At 38.3% G+C, this 14,229-nt stretch overlaps 1 protein-coding gene across 9 annotated transcripts in view; it reads left to right on the plus strand.

Annotated features, from left to right (window-relative positions):
* LOC128857372 (protein gone early) overlaps positions 1 to 14,229 on the plus strand; it is a 147,916-nt gene that overhangs the window by 30,278 nt on the left and 103,409 nt on the right. For 8 of the 9 annotated variants that reach the window (XM_054093112.1, XM_054093105.1, XM_054093106.1 and 5 more), the window contains 3 exons: positions 12,396 to 12,796; positions 12,966 to 13,316; positions 13,397 to 13,558. In XM_054093112.1, the coding sequence (XP_053949087.1) occupies positions 12,520 to 12,796; positions 12,966 to 13,316; positions 13,397 to 13,558 (790 nt within the window). In that variant the 5' untranslated portion in view covers positions 12,396 to 12,519. The remainder of the gene's footprint in view (positions 1 to 12,395; positions 12,797 to 12,965; positions 13,317 to 13,396; positions 13,559 to 14,229) is intronic. The other variant, XM_054093114.1, reaches the window with a different exon arrangement.

A 14,229-nucleotide genomic window follows, 5' to 3' on the forward strand; every position in this document is an offset into this window, starting at 1 on the left:
GCGTCTGTCAAATCTGGTTTTTATTATTTAGTCACTGATGCCAAGCCAAATCGTCATGTCGAGATTCACGTTTGAATGTATTGACCTCCCACACCTCTTGTAGAGTTTTCTATAGACGCTGGTCTATGCCAGCAAATTGCAACCGACCGATACTCTCAATGTCAACATAACCCAGGCCATTGCTCAAATTCAGTCAGACCTATGAGGCAGCATCATTGAAGTTTCGGCGGAAATATGAACGATGTCATATTTCATATCAAATAGCACACTAAAAATACCTTAAACATTGCTGGTTTTATTCCATTTCACCACCGACCCACCCTTTTTTGAAAACTGTCGAAAAAACTCCCCGTAACCTTGTTGAAGTGCTGAACAGCACAGCCAGATCAGGTGGAAATTATAATGTGTTTATGTATGTTATATGTTTGGGGCTATCCGGTGGGCGTGGTAAGACATTTCTTTTCAGTGTTAAGTGGTAGGCTTTTAACGAACTGAACAACTAGTGGTCGTGCTGAAAAATCATAATTTGTCGTATTATCCTCCGCATTGTTGCTGTCATTCTCTCAATATTCGGTACTGAGCTTCTGTGATATTCTCGCCAGATCTTAGTAGCTCTTAAAACACCACATCGAGCTCATTCCACGAAATATACATCAAGGCATTCGTGCCATGCATTTTTGGTTTGATCGTCGCAGTTGATGTATGGATGCCACGATTTTTGACTTTGGAAAACGGCTTTCAATTTCAATTCCTACGCGTTCAATTTTCTCAACACTAGATTATTCTCAGGGCTTTTAAAATGTAGGAAACGGACGAATTAGTCACATTCTACGACGCACGAATTGCTAAAATTTCATTACGTCCTCGGCGGGGGTACGTGGAGCTAACATACATACGTGGACATATCTTATTACGTACGTCACGTGTTGAGCAGTTTTTTTCTGAGCGGAGGTGCAAGAGAGTGGCGAATTTATTGGTAATGGAAGTTTTTTGAATTCGAGATTTTCTTGTGGTGTTTGCCACACTTTCATTACTGACCAGTGTTCAAATCTTGGCTACAACGAAATAGTGATCCGAGTCGAGCTTAGGACCCCGGATTGTACTTACATCTTAGACATTGGCAGCGTGCTTTTCTTTCACCGCAACATGCTAGATTTCTTTGGATATCGTGAGAGTGCGAGGGCCTATAGATTTGCTCAGTTCGCTCCATGCAGTCAAATAAGCGGGTTTTTCACGTTGTTGTTCTTGTAGAAGTTTACTAAACCCTGCTAGTGCGATCGTCGTCGTCTAACTCATCTAACGGTAGACCCGGGAAACGTGCCGTTTCGACAAGTTGGGTCCAGAGGGAAATGGGTGTTAGGTAAGTAGGATTGAGAGGGCATGTGAATAGGTGATTAGCATCGTGCGGTGGGCCTTCATATGCTGGACATAGGTATATTGAGTGTGTGGGGGTCGATTCTGGATAAGTAGTTTAAGCCAAAGTTAAGCGAGTCTTGCGAGGCAGTTGATACTCTTCCTTTGCAATAGGTGGTGGTTGGCCTCTCTTAACGGCGTTCAGGGTTCTGGAGCTTACGAAGACGGTAAGAGGTGCCACTTTACCATAACAGCGGGTTCTACCTACCGCCCTAGTAAACTAGCCGTGCATAGTGCACCTTACCTCCCCTTTATCGCGTCGTCCTTCTCTGCGGTTGAACATGGCCGATTGTACATCCGAGTGAGCGAAAGTATTTGGCGGCAGAGTCCGCCTCCCACTATAAACTGAATGCCACGTTTGTGTTGCTTTACACGGCATTTGTAGTAGACGTCGCTTGGTCTTCTTAACTTGCCAGGTCCAGGGCGTGAATATCAATCAGCCATATTGAGATCATTCTCATGAAGGGACCGGTATTACGCTCTCAACCTTTGCTCGGGGTCGTAATCTTAAGTGGAGTACCGTCTGAAACTTGTTGGCGCATCTCGCTGCTATTTTCTTTTAACGTGTCGATTCTCATGCATGGCTCGGCACGGCACCTTTAAACTCGAATTGTTTTGTATTTCATCTCAGCCAATTCCTTCTTAAATACGTTTTTGTGGTAATTATGTGCGAAAATTCTGTCGCAAAATTTCCGCTTGGCTTTGCTACAGAACACAATTCACAATTGCAGTCAATTGCGCTCAATTGATGATCGCCTCTCAACAATGCGATGAGCTGCAGATACAGATAAAAGAAACAGCAATTGCAAAATTAGAATGAAATATACATATGTATGTACATATACTTATGTGTATATTTGTGATTTCTGAGCATTTTCTGAGAATTGTAAATCATAACTCAAATTCCTCTTTCTAAAATATGCCTGTTTTTAGTAACAGAAATTATCAATTTTTGTATAAATATTTACATACATATTTACTGGTGAATGTTTCACGAAAATTGGCTTACCTTGCTGTACTATGGTCGTTCGTTAAGTCCTAAGAATGAAGTAGAAAATCATAATATTTGAACCACAGTGGGTTGCCTTTTAAAAGACTCGCCTTAGTCACTCTACGTGTGATGAGCTATAATTCGATACTTTCTACGAAAAGTTTCGTATTTTTTAGCATAAACTTACATATAACATTTTCACTTAGGAGCTTTATTTGTTCTGTTTCCAGTGAGTCGAAAAATTCATCTCGCCAAAAATATGGAATTAACTCGTGAAAATTTTCATTCCATGATTTATTACGATTTTCAACATGGATTGGGGAGGCAGGAGTGCAGTGATCAATTTACTTCAATTTTTCACTTTAAAGCACGACACTTAGCGACTGTGAAAAGTTTATATAATGAGTTCCAACGAGGCTGTCAACCCTTGCAGTATGAATCTTGTGAGGGCCGTCCAAAATCGGTTGTTGATCCAGAAGCAATCGATGCTGTGCGTCGATTCATAACGAAAGATAATCATGTGACATATAGCGAAATAGAGGTATCCTTAGGCATTAGTAGTACCAGCATACACTTAATAGTGCATGAATATTTGGTTGTCAACAAGATTTGTTCTCATTGGATACCGCATAATTTCACAAAAGCCCAAAAAAGGAATCGTATCGATTAGAGTAAGAAAATGTTGAATAAATTCAGGCGCGGTAGTTCATCGTAATACGTGACGAATCTTGAATCTATGAATATTGGCCGATCACAAAACAGCAATCGACAGTATGGGTGTTCCAAGACGAGCTTAATCAAACAAAATTTCTTTGCGGAAGAAACACTTACAAGGAAATTGTGGCCAATTTCTTCGGAAGATCTGGTCATGTCGCAAATGTACCTCTAAGCAAACTAAAAACAGTCAATTCTGAGTGGTACACACTTATTTTAGTTTGCCAAAGATTTTTGAAGGATTAAGGAAAATTAACCGCTAAAGACGAATAATTCTTTACTAAGACAATGCGAGCTCTCACGTGACGGCTCGTAGAAGAGAGTTTTTGAGAACTCAAAATATCAAATTTATGAGTCATTTGCCTTACAGCCCTTGATTTGGTACCTAATGAATTATTTTTGTTTCCGAATAGCCTAAGTAAAATGGCTGGTCAACGTTTTTTAACGCCTGAAGAAGCTGTTGAAGCCTTTAAATAGCTCGTGTTTTGAAAACTGGCTGAAACGAATGTAGAATTATAATGATTTCCAATGATTTATGTAGAATTATAATGATTTGAAAAACAATAAGGCCATTTTCATTATTATTTTACTGTGTTTTGTTTATTAGGCGCAAAGTATAAAAGGAATCAAATTGATTTTCTGAAGGTTTTTTACATAAACATTTTGCTAAAGTTGACCAACTCGTTGGATGTTAATTGCTTTTGACATTTTTAAACGAGGATAATATAGGTGAAGAATCTACATTACATTGCGCTTAAAAAAAGGTATTTTAACAGTTTTGATTTTGGTCAAGCCAGGTGAAAAGGAGACAATTTTATATACTCTTCAGTATCACAACGACTAAGGTGAAAAGTCGGAGCAGGCGGTCAAAAAAAATGTACTTTGTTTACAAGGCTGATAGATTACCAGGTTTGCTATTTAGCTATGGTGAAAAAGAAAATTGTGAGGTGCCATGTCACTTTGGAGATATAACCAAATTCTTCACGATCATTTCACATATAATCACCCACTCGTCCAATAAGTCGTTATTCAGATGGCAACGAAGTTTCATTGATTTTTTCGTATATTACCAACACAATCTCAGTTTTTATGTAAACACATCTCAGTTGAATCTATCAAATCAGCTCAGAGCCCAATAATGGTTTGTTACTTTCACAATTCTTTTTACCAATCTTCGGCAGTCGACAATTTTTCGTTTGAGCGGATTCCGAAGCTGAAGCAGCAGCATCATTTTCTCTTTAGCAAATAATGTAACTGCATTTTCAGTTTCTCCTATGGGGATCCAATGCTAATTCGCAAAGCGTTGGCGGCAAGGATGAATATTAATGAAAAAAGTAGATGTCTCATTTTTTTTGGCCATCATAGAATAAATTTAGGGGGAGCATAAAGAAAAAATTTTTTTTTTGGATCATCCTAGTGAACATACCATACATCAGATCTTGCAGGCTCTTAAGGAATGACTCTCGTATTCTAATTATTCTTAAAGCAATTTTGTTGCTTCTGCAATTTAATACACTTTCTGGTGTTCTAATAAATATTTATCGTTGAATTTGTGTACAAATACGAAAGAATGCAGCGAAAGCATACAGCAGCAACTTTGAATCTCGCATCTCTGTAGGAATGGAATATTCGCTAAGTTTATACTTGCCATCTGCACTGTTTCTCTACTCATCTAATTGTAAATTAGCCTCGTGACCTATCGATATCGGCATTGAAATGTTTTAATTAACTGATAAATGTGATATGTGCGTATGTACAATACATATGTATGTACTATAGGTATGTGTGTACAGTCAGAAAAATGCACAGATAAATTGCTTATGCTTGCTTATGCTGAAAGATAATTTACATAAAGTCTGTATGGGAATATGTATGTGGGGAAGAGTATGTCGCTGCATAGACTGCATATTTTTCTCCATTAGTTGCTACCTAGAGCATTTATTTTTGGGCGTTAAGAATTCATTCTCGGAAAAGCTTCATGTTTTTGGGCGTTTTGATTGGAATTTTTGTATGATTCAGATATTACCAAGGTAAATTTTTGCAAAAAATTCCTTAAAAAAAATTCATTTCGAAATTTTATATTTTTTTTATCAATTTGTAATTTTGACATTTATGACTACTCTAATTATGTCTTCCAAAATATCGGTTCACTTTGTAAGATGTTTCCATGAACCCGTTTTTACCGAAACGGTGACGTTTTTTTCTAATTTCTTCCCTCTTTCACATTAAATGCAACCTCTTGTGAGGGAGTGACAAATCTCTAATGTCACAAGCTAGCAGCAAGCCTTTAATAATTCAATCATGACATAGACCGAAACCTATGATTAGATTTCAGAACTAAGAACTATTAATATTATATATTTGAATATTTTTAAGTTATAATAATTGAATTGAGTCTGAAAAGGGCACAAAAGACTACAATAAAAAAATGAAAAATGATATGTACATTTTTTAGGCTTTTTATTTTACTTCTTTTAGATACAAAAATAAAAAAAAAAATTTGGCAAACAAATTTTTTTTAATTTTAATAATTTAAAAAACAAAAAAGTTTGTTTTTAATTTTAATAGTTTTAAAAACGGCGCTGAAGTTGGTCCTCCCGAAAAATTTGACCTGGACGGTGTTGTCCATTTTGGCTATTCTATTTATCTGAAACATAAAAGCCAAAAAAAATTGCTAATCAGAATGACTGTAGTTGAGGAAATGGTGCGGCTTGGAATTTGACACTCTATTTGGTATTTTTTCAGTTTTTTATAAAAAAAAAACAAAATAATTGAAATAATAATATGTTCTAGTACGGGCGATAGCCACTGATGTTGTGAACAACATATTAAAATTCCAGACGATTCGGTTGAGTAGTTTTTGTTTTTTTTCTGACATAACCAGGCCGAAAGAAGTAGTTTTGAGATAATTGAGTTTAAAGTTTTGAGAATGGCCGCGTGACTAATCTGTAGAATCGAAAATACTGGGAATATCCTTCCAAAAATTTGACAGTATACGAGGTGTGATCAAAAAGTATCGCGAATTTTGTGTTTTTTCAAAAAATTATTTATTTATTCATTAAAATCTATTTTGTCCCCTTTAAAGTAATCCCCATGAGATATTATGCACTTGTGCCAACGTTTTTTCCAACCACCTCAAAAAATCATTTTTTTTTATCTTGTTCAGCTCCTCTTCGATACCGTCTTTAATTTGTCTCGTCAATTGTAGCGTAGCGTCGTCCTTTCATGGGCCTCTTCAGTTTCGGGATCAAGAAAAAGGCACAGGGGACCAGATCTGGGGAACACGGTGGCTCTGGCATCATTAGTGTGTTGTTTTTGGCCAAAAAGTCGCGCACAAGCAACGATGTATAAGCAGGGGCGTTATCATGATTCAAGAGCCAATTTTTGTTCTTCCACAAATCCGGACGTCTCTGGCGGATTGCTTCGCGAAAATTGCGCATAACTTGCAGGTAATATTCCTCATTGATCGTTTTTCCCTGTGGCAAGAACTCATGATGCACAACGCCCCTGCAATCGAAGAAAACGGTAAGCAAAACTTGTACATTCCTCCGAACTGGGCGCGCTTTTTTCGGTCTTAGTTCGTGCGGCAGCTTCCATTGAGCTTAGGCTTCCACGTCATAACCATAAACCCAGTTATGACCCTCTGGACCAAATTTGGGTCGTCGCGGACAGAGTCCAACATCTCATTAGCAATGTTCATGCGATGCTGCTTTTGGTCGAAATTGAGCAGTTTTGGTACGAATTTTGCGGCGACCCGTCTCATGTCCAAATCATTAAAAAAATCGTGCCATTCGCCAATCGATATGTCTAGGTCCTCAGCAACTTCTCTAACGGTGATTCGACGATTGGCCAATACCATTTTCTTCACTTCATCAATTGTTTCGTCTGTTGTTGAAGTGTTCGGGCGTTCGGCACGCTTTTCATCGTTCACATCTTCTCGGCCTTCTGAGAACATTTTGTACCACCGATAAACGTTGCTTTGATCCAAAGTAGCTTCTCCGTATGACACAGTCAACATTCGGAATGCATCCACGCACTTAATTTTGTTTTTCACACAAAATTTGATACAGGTTCTTTGATCCATCTTTTTGAATATCTAAAAATCGAAGACGAGCCGAAACACGTGGAAGCAAAGCAGCTGTCAACAATTAACTGAACACTCAAAATGGCCGAACTCCTCGGCATGAGTGAGAGATATGAGTACCAACATATCGCCACAAAAAAATTGAAATTCGAATATACGTAACCTGTTACGTTATATCTGTTATATTCTCTTTTTGCTTAAAAATTATCCAGTAACTTAGTTTCTGAGAATTTGTTCTGAAAGGAAAAATATAAAAAAAAACACATGAACGCAAAACCAGTAACAATTTGCAAGTTTTACGAACAGCTGATTAAACTGTTGGGGGGAAAAATCACAAGAAAGTAAATATTGTAATATTGTTCCTATGCAATATACGACTTCAAATATACTTTATAAATTTTATCTAATTAAAATATATGCATTTACTCACATTTCCCATTTTTATTTAAATTTAGAACTTTGACTCAATTCGCAATTTTTAATTCGCGTTTATTTTTACTTTGCGATCAGTTGATTTTCTCATTTGGAAATTCTTGTGAATAAAAATGTATACAAAAAAAAAAACTTCCAACTTCTCCTCAAAATGAGATGTCATTTTGAGCTCTCACTTTCCCCTACTTTACAAGGTTTTTGGATACATGAACACCAAAACTTATTTATTATTTGCTTATTATTTATTATTTGCTTATTATTTATTATTTGCTTATTATTTATTATTTGCTTAATGAACAGACCTATTGACAAATTTGTATGTCCTTTGTAATAATACAGGCCGAAAATATTATGTTTATCATATTCCGGAGGTAATCAATGCTGGTTTCTCAGTCATACGCACCAATAGGCATTTGCATTAAGGCTTTGTTATCAATAAAACGTTATACCGTTGGCGAGTCTCACCACAATTCACTCGCCTATGGGTATGCAATTCTCAAGTTACGCTATTTGCTTATTGTTTAATTCGCTTATCACATATCCGCACCTCTCAACCGGATTACGAAATAATATTTTGGGAGCTTTTGCACGGTTCAAGTCCTGAGTTTAATTTTGTTTCTGTACTATTGTAAGTGGCGAGAAGAGGAGTGATGAGCACAAATACATTGCTCTGCATCCACAAGTCGTGTCAAGCTTCTTTGTTTGTTTTTGACATCTCTTTGCATTGAATTTTTTTTTACTTTTTCTCATATTTTTTGTTGTAAGATAACAGATAACCATAAGCTTGAGTTAAATAAAATTTCAAGTGTGTAAAAGCAAACAGAAAACACAAAAGAGATTGAAAAAAAAATAAATATTGAATATTTGCTAAAAAAACACACGGGCTCATAGCAGCGCTCTGGCTGATAGTTCGCATTACTTGCAACACGAGGTGGTTATAGTTTGGGTAATTACCATTAATTTTTTTCAACCTTCTAAATAGTAACAAACTGTATGTCCATCCTACATATCGGCCATACCAATAATGATAAACTTACCAGGATTGGCCAAAAACTATGCTGAAAAAAAAAATTGTGACAGGAGTGACTGCCACGTCACGGGGGGCGGGATTCGCTAGCCGAAATCTGCGCGATAGTTTCACACATGAAAACAACTCTCATCCAATCAGTTGTTGTTCAGAAGGCAACGAAATGACTGTGTGTTGATTTTTTTTTGTACCTATACCATTAACACAATTTTAGTTTTTTTTTGTAAACAAATTTTCAAATTCGCTGAGAGCCGGATAACGGTATGTTATGTGCAGCCCGCCGAAATCGTGTTCCGTACATAATCGGAATGCTGCCTCTTTTGAATAAATTTTATTATTATTATTTTATCAGTTTTCTGAATTTTTCAAAATAAACCATCAATGGACCATCCTGTACATGGTTTCGCATGCGCTTGGTAGTCCAACTTGCAGCCAAAATGTCATTTTAGGCATACTTATAATTGCCACTGGCAGTCAAGGTCATTGCTAATTTGTAAACATGTGTATGCATGTGTGAATGTATGTATGTATGTATGCACGTCTGTGTGTATGAACATATTTTCCTATCTGTATATTGACATTTGAAAAATATTTATCCAGATGATGCGTGCGGAGGTTTAATGCGTTCGTAATGAATTCTTAATTTGTTGTTTAATTATCCACCTCTTTACAGCTTTATTTATGTGTATGTATGTATGCAAATATTTGTTTGTGTGCGTGCGTGTGGCTCGCAAGAATTAATGATATTTTAATTGCAAGCTGCAAGCTACGTTTGTTGTTCCTTTGCTTTGAAAGATTGCTCCCTTAAGCAGAAAATGAAAATCAAAACAAATTCAAAAAATATAAACACTAACTTGCGGCTTGTGCTCATTTGGTGTTGTTGGTTTTGATGTTTGTTTTTGGCATTCAATTTCCTCTTGTTTACGCTATTTGATATCTCACCTCTTTATGGTAGCTGAGATTGGCGGTCATTGATATGCCGATAATAGTTTATTGAAGAGCGATGGGTTTATAAAATAAAGGGTGTTAGCATTTAACTGTGAAATGAAATGCATATTGTACTTCTAAAGGGTGGTTAAGTCTTAAGGGCCGGTGTTGATTTTGAATAAAATAGGATTTTTTTAGGAATTTATTGTCATTTCTCTTTGCTATGATAATGTTGGTATGGCTCAATTATGTATGAGCACGTCGCGGCACACCTCCATCCGATGGTCTAAATTTTCGATGACGCTGAGGAATAATTGAGGTTCTATGCCGTTAGTGTGCCGAATTATCTCATCATTTAGCTCTTGAATTGTTGCTGGCTTAACGACGTACACCTTTTCTTTCAAATAACCCCAAAGAAAGAAGTCCAACGGTGTCAAATCACATGACCTTGGCGGCCAATTGACATCGCCGCGACGTGAGATTATTCGGCCATCAAATTTTTCGCGCAAAAGAGCCATTGTTTCGTTAGCTGTGTGACAAGTGGCACCATCCTGTTGAAACCACATATCGTCCACATACATATCTTCCTATTCGGGCAATTAAAAGTTCGTTATCATCTCGCGATAGCAAACACCATTCACAGTAGCTGCCTGACCGGCCTCATTTTGGAAAAAATACGGCCCAATGATGCCGCCGGCCCATAAACCGCACCAAACAGTCACTCTTTGTGGGTGCACTGGTTTTTCGGCAATCACTCTTGGATTATCATTCGCCCAAATGCGGCAATTCTGCTTATTGACGAATCCACTGAGGTGAAAATGTACCTCGTCACTGAAAATGATTTTCTTCGAAAATTGGTCATTCACTGTTGCCATTTCCAGCCACCATTCTGACCATTGACGACGCTTGAAATGGTCAAGAGGCTTTAGTTCTTGAGTCAATTGCACCTTGTAAGCGTGTAAATGCAAGTCTTCATGCATAATGTTCATCAACGACGAGCGTGAGAGATGCAATTGTTGGGCACGACGACGAGTTAAGGTGAACGGCTCTTCAAAAACACTATTCTGAACAGCAGCAATATTTTCTGCAGTGCGAGCTGTACGAGTATGCACTCAACACTCAAACTTTTGCACAATTTTTCCGATTGTACGCACGATTAAATTAACCGAAAAAATCACGAAGTGCGCGATATGCATTTTGGTTTGAACGCCTGTTTTTATAATAAGCCAGAATAACTTTAACGCATTGCTCGATTGTGTATCTTTCCATGGTTTAAATTTAGTTAGTCTGAAATTGAAGAATGTCAAATGAAATGCAGAAAAAAAATTGACGTTTAGGTGTGGTTCACATTCAACATCGGCCCTTAAAATTTAACCACATATACAGGGTTGGCCATATTAAATTGACCCATGTGATTATTAAAAAAATATGGAAAAAGAAACATTTTTTTGTGTTTCATTGTGAAAAACATTTAATTTAGTTCAAGGAGATTCGTTTACATCACTTTTTGAATATGACATCGCGCAAGTGGTCGCCCTTAGCTCGTATAGCGTAATGTGCCCGTTTTTCGGCGTTTTCCATAGTTTTGGCCAGCGTCTCGGCCGATATGGCGGCTATTTCCCGTCGGATATTGGCCTTAAGTGCGCCTAGTGTCTTTGGCTTGTTGACGTAAACCTTAGATTTCAAATAGCCCCAAAGAAAAAAGTCCGGTGGCGTCAAATCCGGTGATCGTGGCGGCCAGTCAAAATCGCCGCTTTTTGATATCAAACGGCCAGGGAACAAAGTCTTCAATAAGTTGACGGTGGCTCGTGCTGTGTGTGGTGGTGCGCCATCTTGCTGAAACCAGAAGTGCTCCATACCATTTTCACGAACAATCGGCATCACAAAATCTGTTATCATGGCCCGATAACGCTCTTGATTGACGGTCAATGGTTGGTGTTGACCATTTTCAAAGAAGAACGGCCCAATGACCATATCAGCGCAAATGCCACACCAGACTGTAACTTTTTGGTCGTGGAGAGGTACCTCTTCAATAATTTGAGGGTTTTCAGTGGCGTAGAAACGGCAATTTTGCTTATTTACGGTTCCGTTCAAGGAGAAATGGGCCTCATCACTCATAATGATTTGATGCCAAAAATCCTCATCAGTTTGGGCCATTCGGACGACAAAATTGGCATATTCCAAGCGACGAGGCTTATCGGCCGGCAACAGTTGTTGATTTAGTTGTATTTTGTACGGGAATATCCCCAAATCCAAACGAATGATACGTCGTAGAGTGGTCCGAGGGATGTCCAACTGAGCAGAACGACGATTACCTGACATTCGCGGCGATGACTCGATACTGGCTCGTACGACCGCGATATTTTCGTTAGATCGTCTTGGCCGCTTTTTATTTGGACGTCGGGTATTAGCCACAGTGCCGGAAGACAAAAATCTTTTGTGCATTTGCTTGATTGCGTTCTTTGACGGCGCACTTTTCACTTTATTTTTTTTTCTCCACGCACGTTGCGTTTTTACAATCGAGAAGGAATTTTGAATGTACAGCTGAACAATTTCAGCGCGTTCTATTGGGGTGTACTGTTTCATGGTATAAATCTCCTTCGACTGACGCTTCCAACGCGGTATGTCATTAGCTGATCTGAAATTACAGTAAAAAGTTATAGGGTTACTCAATGGGTCAGTTTAATATGGCCAACCCTGTACATATACTCTACTTTAGAAGTAGCACTGCATTAGGACCAATAATAATAATTATAATGTTATGTTCGTACGTATAATATAAGTATGTAATTTTTCTATTATTACAGATATCGTACAATCACCTTCTTTGTGATCGAGAATCCAACATGTTGAATATTTAGCAAAGTTCTACAACTTAGTGAATACCTTTAAACTGCCAAAAACTTGCCACTGAACCACACAACAATCACAATGTCAGTTAATCAGGGAAAGTACAAGCCTAGCATTTGCGCTATAGACGAGGTTGACGATCGCTGTCTCAAAAATGATGATCTCCAAAAGCAACAAATCGAGGGTAGTGAAACAGCGCCCTTGACCACCAATCAACAGAAACTGCACATCGAGCCCAGCAGTCATGTGGGGAAGGACGTGGAATCACAGATCGATGATAATATTGGTGGCAACGGGAATAGCAAAGCGGATGGTGCAACTGGCGGCACTGGCAATGCAGCTGCCAATGGCTTTCGTGGTGAGTGTTTGTCTAGCGGAGTCATTGATTCATACATACATACATACACACTTACATGTATCTGCGCATGCATTTACGTGCATTATCACCTTCAAATCATGCATTAATTCATATTTCATATTCTTCATTTCTCTTTCTTATATTCGCTTTCTCCTTCGCCTCGTTAAAGCTTTGCTACTTCCAGGTCGCCTCTCGTTAGACGCGCTGATGCAGTTGTCACGCAAACGTCGTATTCTCTACATAACGACGGTTTGCTTTTGCGCCTTACTTTTAGTCATAATTGTCATGATGATCGCCTTCTGGCCGGAGGTGCCATTCTACTTTCGCGCCGAGCTGTGCCTGGAGAAGGAATGCGTACAGACCAGTCAACAGCTGCTCTTATGGGCCAATGTATCCAAAAATCCCTGTCATGATACCTACGAATGGGCGTGCGGTAATTTCGCGCGTGAATATGCCGAGAATGATTACTATGTAATGAAGCGCGGTGAATGGAACTATAAGACCTATAATGAATATGAAGGTAAGGCGCGCGCTGTTATTGCGGTTCTGTGGTTTTTTTATATTTTCGTTTTTCGTTTTCTTTGCCATGTCGCATTAAAGAACTGAATGAGCTGAACCGTTTCATATCGATGCTGCCATCATCGGGTGCAGCTTCCACAGTGGAGTCACTGATTTCGAGCTTATATCGATCGTGTCGTGAAATCGATACACTCGATAAGAGTCAATCGGATTTGTTGCTAAAGAAGGCGATCAAATCAGTGGGTGAGTCAATGGAAATATTATATTACAGATGGAAAGAATGCTATTGAAAGTTGTTGTCAAGCTATTTGATATAACTGTAATTTGTAGAATTAAGTCAACTGAAAGGTGATATTGTGTAGAAAGTAAAAAGTCATGAGGAATGTGCGGGTTGGTATGGCATACTTATACATATTTATGTGTGTATGTATTTGCATATAGTGCATATTTAGAGTGTTCGCTTTGCTCACGAATTGAATTCTCTTATTGGCTTTTCTACTTTCTAAGATTGCCCTGAAAGAAGTGGTAAATTCTTACTATTTTGTTTTGGGAAGCTGCCGGAGTGGCAGTTCTTTACAAGTTATAAATCCGGGGCGTTCCGGTAACGTGCTTCTGCTCACATATAGGGTTTTCCAAACAGAGGTGTTAGGAGGTAAGAATAATGCTATTTTTAATATAATTGATCGTTTAATTGATGTTTATTTCATTATAAAGAGGAAGGTATGCCGTTAATAGTGGAAAATAACATCAGGCAAATGACCACCACGACCACACTTACAGGACAATATCCTTTTCATGTAATTTTCCATAACCGAATTGCAAAGTGGCTGCCCTATGTCCTCGATAGCCTCACGAATTCCTTCTTTGAGGTCTTGAATCGACCCTGGGCTGTGGGCGTAGAAATTTTTTCCGTA

This window comes from Anastrepha ludens, chromosome 3 (genome assembly GCF_028408465.1).
Source record: "Anastrepha ludens isolate Willacy chromosome 3, idAnaLude1.1, whole genome shotgun sequence".
NCBI classification, from domain to species: Eukaryota; Metazoa; Arthropoda; class Insecta; order Diptera; family Tephritidae; genus Anastrepha; species Anastrepha ludens.